Source organism: Siniperca chuatsi, linkage group LG10, assembly GCF_020085105.1.
Source record: "Siniperca chuatsi isolate FFG_IHB_CAS linkage group LG10, ASM2008510v1, whole genome shotgun sequence".
Lineage (NCBI taxonomy): Eukaryota > Metazoa > Chordata > Actinopteri > Centrarchiformes > Sinipercidae > Siniperca > Siniperca chuatsi.
The window spans coordinates 29125248-29138173 of NC_058051.1; the positions used below are offsets into that span (position 1 = coordinate 29125248).

At 38.7% G+C, this 12926-nt stretch overlaps 1 protein-coding gene and 2 non-coding genes across 19 annotated transcripts in view; 2 read left to right on the forward strand and 1 right to left on the reverse strand.

Moving 5' to 3' along the window:
- Positions 1-8788, forward strand: part of tpd52l2b (tpd52 like 2b) — a 32310-nt gene extending 23522 nt beyond the window's left edge. For 4 of the 17 annotated variants that reach the window (XM_044210160.1, XM_044210164.1, XM_044210166.1 and 1 more), the window contains 4 exons: positions 1522-1548; positions 2709-2753; positions 3594-3642; positions 5055-8788. In XM_044210160.1, the coding sequence (XP_044066095.1) occupies positions 1522-1548; positions 2709-2753; positions 3594-3642; positions 5055-5141 (208 nt within the window). In that variant the 3' untranslated portion in view covers positions 5142-8788. The remainder of the gene's footprint in view (positions 1-1521; positions 1549-2708; positions 2754-3593; positions 3643-5054) is intronic. The other 13 variants (XM_044210161.1, XM_044210165.1, XM_044210167.1 and 10 more) reach the window with 4 other exon arrangements.
- A 756-nt stretch (positions 8789-9544) lies between these two features.
- Positions 9545-9616, reverse strand: trnae-cuc. Its single transcript has one exon. It is a non-coding gene; the product is annotated as a tRNA-Glu (tRNA).
- A 241-nt stretch (positions 9617-9857) lies between these two features.
- On the forward strand, positions 9858-9939 carry trnas-aga. Its single transcript has one exon. It is a non-coding gene; the product is annotated as a tRNA-Ser (tRNA).
- The last annotated feature ends 2987 nt before the right edge of the window (positions 9940-12926 follow it).

Below are 12926 nucleotides of genomic sequence, written 5' to 3' on the forward strand. Positions count from 1 at the left end.
TGGCGCTTTGTTGACTTATACAACTGCCTGTTATTTTATTAATGTTTACATTTATCCACCCACACTGATATTTGTTCTTCGTGCGTGAGGAGGTGATACATGGCTGTCTGAGTGTGCTGACAAATGTGTGTGTACTTGTTGTTCGTTGGCTTCTCAAGCAGTATATATCCCACTAAAATCATATTTCAGCAGTTTTGACATGGTTTACTCTTTATGTGTTTGCAGTGTCCATCCCTGCATGTTGCATGTTTTCCATTCGTTCATGCGTTTCCTCTGTAGCTGAAAAAGTCGTTCTCTGATATGATTTTAGTTCTAAATGTCCCTATTTTGCTCCTAGATACAGTTGTCAGTGCAGGTTGTGTTGCTAAAACACGTGTAATCTGGATAATTTATCAGAAGACACACAACACATCACACTTACAATAACACACAGTACTGGAACTGCACATTCATTCAGCTCAAACGGTACCAAAATATTAAAGATAAGAGGTCTATGCTTCGCATTACCATAAATTCTCAAATAGTGGCCTTTTACCTCAGTGACAGAACCAGTTTTTATTTGGGATAGGCTTATATTATGGACAGGCCTTTATTCCCAATTCCCCCTCTTTCCCAGTTAATGCAAACTCAAAACTTCCTTCTTCTTTACCTGTTGCCTTGATAAATTCAATATAATGTCCCTTTTCACAGCACTAATCAATACAACAACAGAGTCATCATACCTTTTTTCCCCCAAACGATGTTAAGCTACCATGAATGAAACTGGACTCTTCTTCCAAAATTTTCACATGAAAAGTCTTGCAGCCTTTATTTTATAGGAAGGCTTTTAATGTGAAAAAACAAAAAAACATCAGTGTTGGGTTTTGTTGACTTTAGCTTAACATCAATCAGGAGTAAGGCAAAGAACAATCAACTGGAATTAATTATGAGTATGAAAAAATTAGTGCAGTGGTAAGTATAACATGCCTCTGTTGTACTAATGGAATTTGTGCTGTGGAAATGTACATTATATTAAATTAACCATGTGAGCTGCGGTTGTTGGCTACAGGTAATTCCACCCCCCTCATCCGGCCTTTATTTGGCTATTATTTGACACTCTGCCGCTATTTGAATACCAGCTTTTATATGAAAATTTAGGGTAATTTAATTTAACTTTATTTCACAGCTGGATGAGGAAAAATGACATTTAAGCTTGTTAGTCCTCCATGAGTGCCTCATTGTAATCATGAAACAAAATCACTTTGGTATGAAGATAAGGAAACACAGAAATCAAGCTGCTGATAGAAGAAGCAGAGGCACTTAACTTTTCATCAGTTATACTGGTGTCCTTAGTTACCCAGCAAAAACATCCCTGCTCTGCTTTCTTCTTCCTGATGTCCCTGCTGATAACATTGCTGTATCTCCCCAGTGTGCCGTCCTTGTCAACTGTTCTGGTTTGTGTTTGTGTCCCGATGCTGCTGCTTTTGGCTCACGCTCTCTCTCCTCCTTGTTTTTAATCGCTGCCTTGGTTTTCCCCTGCAGAGCTCTACCTTTCTCTAATTCCTTTAGGTAAGACTAACATGTCCTGTTACAACAACCAAGAGTTTAATCACAGTCGTGTGGCCTGAAATCTGCTATACAGAAAAAAATGTTAACTCATCATAGAGGTTAAGCTCTGCCAATTATTTTTTTTTTGCTATTGAGACTTTTGCTTTTTCCAAACTGCCATTTACTTTTGGCAATTTTAGACTAAAAACCGTGCATCCTTTATTATTTTATTCCCTTAGATTGCCACACCATCACATAGATACTTAACATGTCCTTTGCTTTTACTTTGATAAAAGTTCTTTGAAGGAGTTGCTGATATCCTGTATCATGTTGCTTATAAGTAGCATTTCAGCACCATTATTAATGATTAACACTTATTTTTATACATTTTAAGTGAAATCTGCTGGATCACATTAGAGACAGGAAAAGGGCACTGTGTTTTTAAGACTGTAAGAACTATATATGTTTATGGTCTGAGAAGGTTATTTGAGTCTAGTTAAGCTGAATTTAGAAGAGTTTGCTTTATTTAAACTTAAGAAAATAGGCATTCACTATTTGTTTATTATTAGAAGCTTTCATGTTGCGTCCTATATGATGATTATATGGTTGCCTGTAAACAAATTTAAGATTTGTGTATTCAGCTGACCTGCTGTGACCGAACTAAAAGGCTCCTCAGGTGCATCAGCTGAACACGGCCTTCATACTACTACAACTAGTACCCAATTAAATAGTTCTTAAGTTCATAAATTTGTTAAATAAATAAATTTCTAGTCATTTATACGAATAAAGTGTTTTTAACATTGTTTTCTTCCTGAAATTTTAAGAATGTTCACTTCTCTATGTACTCCAAGGTGCACAAATGATAGAGATTGTAATTTTAAGAGAAATTAACACCAAGCTAGAGGCTACAAATCATCTGGGTCACGGTCTTTTGTTTACAGGACTTAAACATGTGTACATTTGAGTGAGAATTAAGCTTGTGTTAATGTGTGAAGGGCTAACTAAAAACCACCAACAGCATCTTTTAACTGGTGTATCAACTGCATTTGTGTGTGTGTGTGTGTGTGTGTGTGTGTGTGTGTGTGTGTGTGTGTGTGTGTGTGTGTGTGTGTGCCACTGCTTGCTTGCTTTATAACACTTCTTTATGCACTTCTGTCTCCTCTCTTTTAACGCTTACAAAGTAGCAACTATTCCATTCGACACTCGATAAGTATGCCCGCCATGAGGTAAAGTAACACACAAACCCCCGCTCACTGTGCTCTTTATCCCCACTTTATCAGTTTAACACACATTACCTTTACCAGCATTACTGTATTACTCTTTGTGTGTGTTGTTTATCTGTTGATGTCTGTGCTCGTTATGATTCTATGGCCAGATTTCTTAAACCACGAGGTCTTTTAAGTTGAGTAAAGGTAAAATAAAATACCGAGTGGACAAAATATTTGGTTCACTGTCCTCACAATCTGCTTCTATTTTTTTATTGTCTGTTTCATTGCTGAAGCCAATTTATAAAATGAAACCTTGAATCAGTGAGAAGTTTAACAGAACTTAGCAGGTCGTCATATCTTGTCGACTCAGTTGTGTACAACTTTCTTATTCATATGCAGCTATTCAAACACTAATTGGCAAGAGAATCCCCAATATTTACCAGTCCGTGACAGCATAAAAATGTGTTTTTGTTTATTTGATTCATTATTTGCTTGTGATGTGTTGAACATGTCGAGCCCTGAAGGGCTGCTGTGAAATGCTGAATTTAATTTGAATGTCGCCTTCTGTATAATTTTATAATTTAGAAAGGTGTTCCTCAGTTGATGGGACATTAACATGATTAATAATGAACTGAAATCATATTCTACACTCTGTCAGTGTTTGACAGGGAACATGTTTACGACAGTATTAGTATGGCTGCAGTGGACCATAAAACCACTAAGTAATCAATTAAAATCAGTTTTTAAGCAGATGCAGATTCTTTTGATTGCAAGTTATAGCCTGACAATAGTAACAGAGCATTTTATGTAATGTTAACATGTTTTTTGTGACTCTAACATCATGTCTCTGTTCTGCAGGAACTCTGCAACCTTCAAGTCATTTGAGGATAAAATGGGGAACCTGAAGGTGAGCAGACAGTTAGTCGTGTTTAACAGCTAAGTGATCCATGTTTGTATTGTGATCCAAGCTGAACCTTTAAATAACTAACATCACAACAAGCTAACAATGTTTTTTTTTTATCTGTAAGCTTTGTTTAATTGGCATTCACTGAGTTGGAAGTCTGGGCTTTTCATGTTTATTAAAAGAGGATTTTATTCCATGTTCTTTTTAGAAGAGCTACTAGTAGCATTTAATCTCAGTAAACTATTACCAAGTTAACTTTAAAACATTTGTAAGATAACCATAAAACAACCAAGACCAAGTGGTTCTGTGTCTAAAGGGCTATGGAGTAACACGCACACACTTTTTATACTATTTATATCATGCAAATGTTAATGAACTCAATCCAATTAATTTACAAGAGAGTCTCACAAAATAAATCTAACAATTATTATATTAATTCATTGTTCAGTTGAGAAAGTGTCGGGGGGGGGAAAGTTAGAAGTGTTGACGAACAGTCCAAAACCCAAAAAGTTAGTTTACTATCAAACAAAGTCAAAGAAAGACAACGAGACAAAGAAAATCCTCACATTTGAGTGGCTGGAACGAGGGAATATCTGGCATTTTTGCTTGAAAAATAGTTGAAAGGATTAATCGGTTATCAAAATAGTTGTTGATTATTAATCAACCAATCGATTAGTCGACTAATTGTTTGAGCTGTAGTTCGTCTTTCCATTGTTGTGTTTGGAAAAAATCCAAAATGGGTCAGCGCACATGTGGATCGATACGTTTAGTAGTAAATGAAGTGAGGAGAATGATGCAGATGTCACCTTCAGTGGTATGAAAAACATTATGTGGTTTATACTTGGCAACAAAACAAAAAGGGTCTGGTGATATTTTAGCTTTGTAACACTTAACTTTACAAAATACTTCCCTTTTTGTTTGAACACTACTTCATAGTAATCATCACAGAATACTGTTTTAGTGGTTAGTATACAAAAACAAATCATACTTTTATTCTAACAGGAATTCAAACAATACACGTGACGTTGGTTTTCAGTCGCACTGACTGTGGAACATCACTGCCAATTAAACATTTTTTCCTGTGATTTAATACTTTTTTGTTTGTTTTCGAAGATCTTTCTGGAGCTGTTTCACTTTCCACAATTTGTAAAAATAAAAAAAGTCCAGCTGTGAGCAGCTCCTCCATTTCCTTTTTGCATTACATTGTTACGTTCGACCTTATTTAGTATGCATTCTGTCTGGTTTGAGTACACTTCATACACTAATGGATTTTAAATGTAGTCTAAGTGGGTTTTTCCCATCTGTAAACATCTACAGGAAACAGAAACTGATGAGTCATTACGTTAACGCTGAAGATCAATAACACTCCGTTTCCTGTCTCTTGTCATCCTCCTTTCTCTCTCTCGTCTCTTCAGTATAAGGTTGTCGGCCCCAAAGGGAACGGGGAGGCCGTCAGCTCCCCCACTGACACCACCCCCACTCAGGACAACCAGCCTTTCTGAACGTATCCCTCCTCCTCCTCTTCCTCCTCGCAGCCACCTTCCTCACGACCTGAGACTGTACTGTTATCACCTCACATCGCAGAGTCAGCCCTGACCTTTGACCCTCCACCTCACCGACTCGCCACCACTCACTTTGCCCCCGCGACCGAGGTCTGTAAACGCTGACAGGCGGACTCGTGGGTTTGAGGTGGGACGAGCTTTCCCCGACAGTCCCATCGCTGCTGGTCCCATGGCCTCCGTTCTTCTGCCTCGCTGTTGAGGAAAAGGAAAATGTGTAGTTGATGTCTAAACCTGAATAATTTACAGACCTTGCTTTGTTACATCACCACCTCCTGCCTCTACTTCCTCCCCAGTTAGACCCTCACCCCTTTTGTTAGTCCAGATAAGTTAAGACACTCTTGTCTCCTGCACTCCTCAGACCCTTTTTTTTTTTTTTAAACACTGTTAAAAGCACTGTTGAAATACTGTTTCAGCAAATCACCTGGCTAAAGAACAGGCTAACAAGGCATTGTAAGATGCCAGGTTCTTAAACTGAACTTCATCTTTCATTCTGGGATTTCTAAAAGATGGATTTCTTCTGGGTTTCTTAAAGTCGCTGCTGCAGCGAAACACAAGGCTGGATTACAGAGGGGATGGGGGGGCAAAGTGGGGCCCAAAAACACCAGGTTCACTGTGCGCCAATTGGTTTGAGATAATGTGACTAAGTACAAATTGGTTGAATGTACATTGCATTTTGAATCAGTGGAAGCCCACATTTATTATTTATTATTCCTGCCCCGGGGCCCTCTAGTGGGTTAATCTGGCCATGATGATACATCAAAGTAACGCAGCAGAAGCATTTTTGGGCCCCAGCTCAGAGTTTAGGAACCAGGATATCTGCAGACTGAGGGTGGAGGAGCATTTTACGGGCATAAGCAAGATGGTGGATTATTTGCTTGTAAAACCTACTAATTCTGTCTTCTTGTTTCTGACTTCTATCATCTACTTAAATCATGCATTCACACTGTGAGCACATGCTAGTGTCACCACACTGTCCCCCACCTTTTTCTCAAACTTGTACCCAGTTTGCGGCACAGCTCTGCACAGGCTACGCACGCCGGTTAGAGGTTAGTGGTTTGACTGTGGGGGGACGGGAGGGGGGATAGGATCCAGCACATCTCACCCCTCTTAGACCTATACTGCTACATGCATGTGCATATCTCATCTCAGTTGTACAATACCAACCATGCAAAGACGACCGAGGTCTTGTGTAACACCCTAAAAACACCCCAGGATGTAAAAACAGAAAAAAACCAACCTTAAACCATTTTGTATTAAAACTATTTTACACTGCTTTGCATAACGTTTTTACATAACTTTTATCAATATGTATAAATATATATGAATAAATATATTGTCGCTGATGCTGCCGAATGGTAGTAATCAGGTTGGGAGGTTTAAGGAAAAGCAGGGGGAGGCTAAACAAACTTAAAAAATGTGGAAAACAAAAACACTATGGGTCGGTTTCACAGGCATGAGTTATTGTCCGAGCTTTTTCTGTTTAAAGTACATCTGTGATCTAAAAAATGTTTCCATGTTTGTGAAACTGACTCATTAATGAGCTGCAGTCGTTTTGCACCCGTCTGGGCACAAGACCGAGGCAAGGAGAACCATAATCGTATCGTAAAAGTGGTTTCATTTGACAAACTGGAGATTTGATCTCAGATGAGCTGCTGTGGCATGTTAACGCTGCAATTTGCAAGTCAAACGTCTAAACGTAAGGCTTGAAAATGTTTTGAAACCACTTTGACCTCTTTTTACCCTGGTTCGACTGCTGCTCCCTGTTTAACACAGAACTCAATGTGAGACGATGCTTTGCTGTGTACACTACCTGGTGAATGTCAACGCTTCTGTATTGGCCTTACTCACTTATAATGGTTCACCTGTTATTATAACTTAGCTGGTAGAAAAGAAATAGTTTATTTCCTTTTTATGTTCCTTTTTTGTTGTTGTACAGACTGGTTCCATTCAAGTAAGGGGAGTTAGCATTAAAATATTTAGAGTCTAACACGCCACAAAATGTGTCATGGAAAACATCTTGCTGCCATAGAAGAAACTTTGCCAACGACGCCTGAATGCACACACATTTGCTCCTGTTAACACACTAAATGTTACTAAATGCCCTGAACTCACACACACACACACACTGCACGAGGCCAAACTAACACAAACGTTTTGTACAAAATCACTGTTGCTCTTACCGTTGTGCACCTATAGTGACCACATAGTGATAAATACAGAAGCTCTTACAAACTACATGGCCTCAGAAACGGTGACAGTAAACCTGAAAGCACAGAGTTGCTCAGCACCGTCACTTTTCTCCTGAACATAGAAAAAAAAAAAGATGGTTGTATGCTTTTTTTTTTTTTTCCTTCTTCTTTACTAAAGTTGCTGATACAAGGACATCATCTCTGGTGGTTTGACTAAATGTTACGCTGTTTTCTCAGCCGGAAATACAGAGCAACTCTTGCAAAAAAAAAAATCGCCAAAATTGTCTCATAATGTTGGTCATTTTCTCAAGGCACTGAAGGTGTTTCAGTGTTGCCTCTCGCATTGCCAAAAAAAATCCTTTTCACCCATTACAACTACATAATGTTGCTCTTGTATCCTGGTTCAGCATCAGTGCAGTTTCTCAAAATGTCATGGGTGGACAAGTGTTTTATTGAGGCAGTAGAAAAGCTTAAATGTACCTTTTTATGTAACATTTTGGCTCGTTAAATAAATGATTTAAGCCAAAACTTCCCAGGAAGGTTTAAACATGCTTGTAGACCACCAAAAGAGCAGGAAATAAAAATTATGACCAGATGAAACAGAAATAGCTCTAGCTGACAGTTGGGCTATAATGAACAAACATGAAAATACACAGCTTATAAACAAAACCATCAAACTGCTTCAAAACTGCTGCCAGTGTATCATAACTTTTAAGTGTATTTTCTTGTTTTTGGTAGTTAATATATTCCTGTTAGGTGAATGTTTTCTTTTGGCTTTCCTTCCGTTAGGAGAGGTGGACTTTAGAGAAGATTTATTATTTGTACAAATAATTTGCCATCAGTTTAAAAAAATAAAATAAAATAAAATAAAATAAAAATAAAAATAAAGAAGTTGCCAATATTTAAATATGTTACAAAATCTCTCTTTCTCTCTTTCTGCCTCTGAATCTCATGGAGTCTCTGACTTTCTGCTTTGCCAAGATGACAGACGCACTGACGCAAGAAATGTTCATCTCAGCTCTTAAAATCATATTTTTCTTACACAAAGTGGAGAAATGTCCTCAGACGAGACGCTTTGGAAGGCAACGACCTCACTCTGTACGAGAAAAAATACGATTTTAAAGACTTAAATGACTTGTAAAGAAGGACTTTCTATTTGCAGTGTAGCTGTCGCCTCTTTTAAAGCTGCAATCAGTTTTGGGAGACTGGCGGATAGAAAAGGATGATGTACAGAGGCTGGAGGCAGTAGAGTACTTATAGCTTTATTTAGGTCCTGGGCCTAGCTGATGTAGAATATCAAAAGGGATCAGATTTGGAAGATTATGGTGAATGAAATAAAAACATTTTTTGGTTTTGTTGTATATGTTTGGATATCAATAAAGCATTCCTTTAAATGAATGAGTGGTGTTTGGTCAATATTTGAAATCTGTGCTTCTTGAAATCTGCTAAAGGTAAAGCAGGTAAAGGTAACTGTTTAAAAAAAAAAAAAAAAAAAAAAAAGTGCACTTTTTTTTCTATAACGTCATTTGAATCCAAAATAAGATGGATTAAAGACATTTTTCAATTGCATTATTGCCTTTTTATTTGAAGAAAATGGTCGTTTTAGAGGTCAAACATACGGGTCTGTGTTCTGAATTTGATGGTCTTGGAAACACCTTTTCCTACAAATTGAATGATTGGCACAAAGTTGCATTTAATAATAATTTAATAACTTTTTTCACAGCGGTCTTGAGTTGCTAAAATGATTTTACCATTTTCTCTAGCATCAGACCTAAATCTACAGGAAAAAAAAAAAATTACCTGCATGTTCATAGTACCTTATAGCACTTCACTTCGCTATATAGCACTATAGCAGTGCTATAGTACTTTATAACGCTGAATGGGTTTGAGCATCTGTGGTATCTTGTATGTTATGATAATGTTAGAATGATTGTTATAAGATGTAATGTTCTTTGTGCTATAACCTAATACATTGCATATATGGTCCTAATTAAAAACAAAACGTGTACACGACAGTGGTCAGTTATACAAATAGGTTGCCCGCAATACACAGACCAGTTATCAGATGAATTAAGTCTAAATTATACTCTTCTTATCCACCACACGGACCGATCACACGTTACGGTAACACAGTAGGTTCAACGAAAAGATTAGTTCCCTGACCGGGAATCGAACCCGGGCCGCGGCGGTGAGAGCGCCGAATCCTAACCACTAGACCACCAGGGAAGGCTGAATTTCCAACCCACGTCACATGTACAAATATCTAATATGATATATCTGACGTTAAGTCGTTTTCTAACCGTGAGTTTTCAACTCATACAGTTTGCCTCTGTAATCCTCATTCTTTTTGCTAGCTAGCTAATTTTCCGATTTGCCGAAGAGCAGAAGCTGAAAACACGTTCTCCCTCTGGCTATCAGTCATTATCGCGAGATTTCACTACAGCACATTCGATGGGAAGTGTTGTAAGTTGTCGTGGCCGAGTGGTTAAGGCGATGGACTAGAAATCCATTGGGGTCTCCCCGCGCAGGTTCGAATCCTGCCGACAACGAAGCAACCTTTTGTCTTCATCTCTGATTAAATCTTTATCCCCAATAGTGAAGAATGCAAATCATAGCGACTGCTCACAGACACAGGCAGGAATAGGTAGGTGTTTTTCATATTTAATGTTACTGTGAACTTGAGCAATAATTATTTATTATTTAAGTATTTATAGATCTGAATGTTTGTAACTCCAGTTTCCAGTTGTTTCCAGTACTGCACTGAGGTACAATTTTGAGGTACTTTACTTAGTATATCCAATTTATTCCACTTTTTACTTCTACTCCACCACATTTCAAAGGGAAATATTGTACTTTTTACTTCACTACATTTATTTAACTGCTATAGTTAGTTAGTTACTTTGATTTTACATTCAAAACGTATGCTCAATTTATATATATATATATATATGATATAATGCATTGTTACAGATTAAAGGCCCTCCTCACAGGTGTTTTCAGTAATGTTGCTGATTAGACATGCTCAGGTTGGAGTTGTGCAAAGTTATAATGGGATTTCCGTGAGGTCGTCATGCACCTACTTATAAGAATGATTAAGTTGTAAATTGCAACGCAGCGAGACTAACAGGAGATCCTCTGAAGTCTAGAAAAAAATGCACACGATAATAACTTGTGTGTACACAAGATTTAAAAAAATGTTTTGGGACCTATAATGCTGAACGGGGCCATTTTGCACAGTGTGTAGTCATACTCTTACTTTTGTTAGTTTTACTGAAGTAGAATTTCGGATGTAGGACTTTTACTTGTAACAGAGTATTTTTTTTTTTGACACTGTGGTATTGTTACTTCTACTTAAGTAAAGGATCTGAGTACTTCTTCCACCGCTGTATGTAGGCCTATCTCTTCTACCAACCAAAAACGTTCTTCTGTCTGTACCTGAGGGATGATGACACTACTGTAATTCATAAGTGTGACCACAAGAGGGAGCTGCTCGTATCAGAATCAGCTTTACTCCCAGGTATGTGTACACATACAAGGAACTGGACTTTCGTTGCTCTCATTGTACATACACAGACACAGACATGAATACAGCTAAAAACAAGGACAACAAGGTAGACAAACATTAAGCTAGTATGTGCAAGATATAGATTTTTTTTAAGTACAAAAAACAACAACAGTATAATTTGTAAACAGTAAGAAATAAATATGATTAATGTAACAGGTTGCTTTATATACATGAGGGAGGTGGATATGACGTAGATTTAAAAAATGATGATATTCACGTAAACAATGAGATAAATTTACAGGTACAGTGTAAATGTTCCTGACACTCTGTGGCTGGTGTGGAGGGCAGGTCAGTATCTTTTCTGCGGTTCTGACTGTCCGTTAGTCCGTTCCTGTCCTGTCTGGTGGCCGATCCAAACCAGACAGTGATGGGTGTGCAGAGGACAGACTGGATTATTGCAGAGTAGAACTGGATCAGCAGCTCCTGAGGCAGGTTGGACTTCCTGAGCTGGAACAGGAAGTACATCCTCTGATGCCCTCTTTAGGTCCTGGGAGATTGTGGATCCCAGAAACCTGAAGGTTTCCACAGCAGACACCTTGTTGTTGGATATGGTGATGGGGGGGAAGTGCTGGGGGGGCTCCTCCTGAAGTCCACCAACAGGGTCCTTGCGTGTCCCTGGAGAGTCGAGGTGTTGCAGGATGTAGTGCAGTCCCATGTTGACTGCATCATCCACTGACCTGTTTGCCCCGGATGACTGCAGGGGGTCCAGCAGGGGTCCTGTGATGTCCTTCAGGTGGATCAACACCAGTCTTTCAAAAGACTACAGATGTCAGGGCGACGGGCCTGCAGTCATTTAGTCCTGTGATGGAGGGTTTTTTGGGGACCGGGATCAGTGATCTGTTGAAGACACACATCCTCTTGGCAGATCCTGAGGGCAGACGGAGGGTCAGTGGGGAGGGGTCAGGGGGGGAGTAGGTGGTTGTTTGATGTCGGAGCAGGTGAGAGATGCGAATGTGGGCATGTCAAACCTACAGCAAAAAACATTCAGGTCGCCAGCCAGTTGTTGATGCTGCACAGTGTGAGGGGATGGTTTCCTGTAGCTGGGGATTTGCTTCAGACTGAAGCAGGATTGTTGGCTAAAAAAAACCTGTTTTCCAACTTCTCAGTGTAGCTCCTCTTTGCTATTCTGATCTCCTTCGTCAGCGTGTTTCTGGTCCGGTTGTACAGGATTCTGTCCCCACTCCTGTAGGCCTCCTCCTTGGCCTGACGAAGCTGCCTGGGTTTGGCTGTAAACCAGAGTTTAATGTTGTTGTATGTGCAGAAGGTTTTAGTCGGCACACACACATCCTCACAACAACTGATGTAAGATGTCAGTACGGTACTTAGTTTCAAGTTTTATTGGTCACATACTCAACATATCTTTCATACATTGTGCAGTGAAATGCTTGTTGCCCCCTCCAGTACTGTGCTTGATATAGTGTTACGTCTCTGTGGTTAGTCAACTATGACAGAGTCAGTGACTGGGCAGAGACTGACAGCGAAAGTCACTGAAATCTGGTGAATCTTTATTCTTTTAACTGTGCGACCTGTAGGCTGTTTTGATAAATATTGTATTGTAAAAATTAAAAATAACAACGTAAAAAATATAAAAAAATGCAATATAAAGACAACAAAACAACCCAGGCTCCAATGTGTGAGTCATCTTTGTTTTTAAATTGAGCAACAGACAAACAATGAAGAAAAACACGACACCAAACAAATCATTTTGATTAAAAAAATAAATAAAAGGTAAATCAGTTGAAATAAAATAAATCAACATTACAGGGTCAGGTACGAATTTAAAATCGAACCTTATGTTGAGGGGATTGATAGAAGAGTTTGTTCCACCCACTGAGGCGATATATAACGTTACATGAAGAATAACTTTCAAGAACCCTGGATTAAATCTGAGGTTATAAGTCTTGGTGTTGTCGTAGATCAAGTCCCAGCAACAAGGTGACGAAAACATAATTTGTCCACCTGAGAAACATA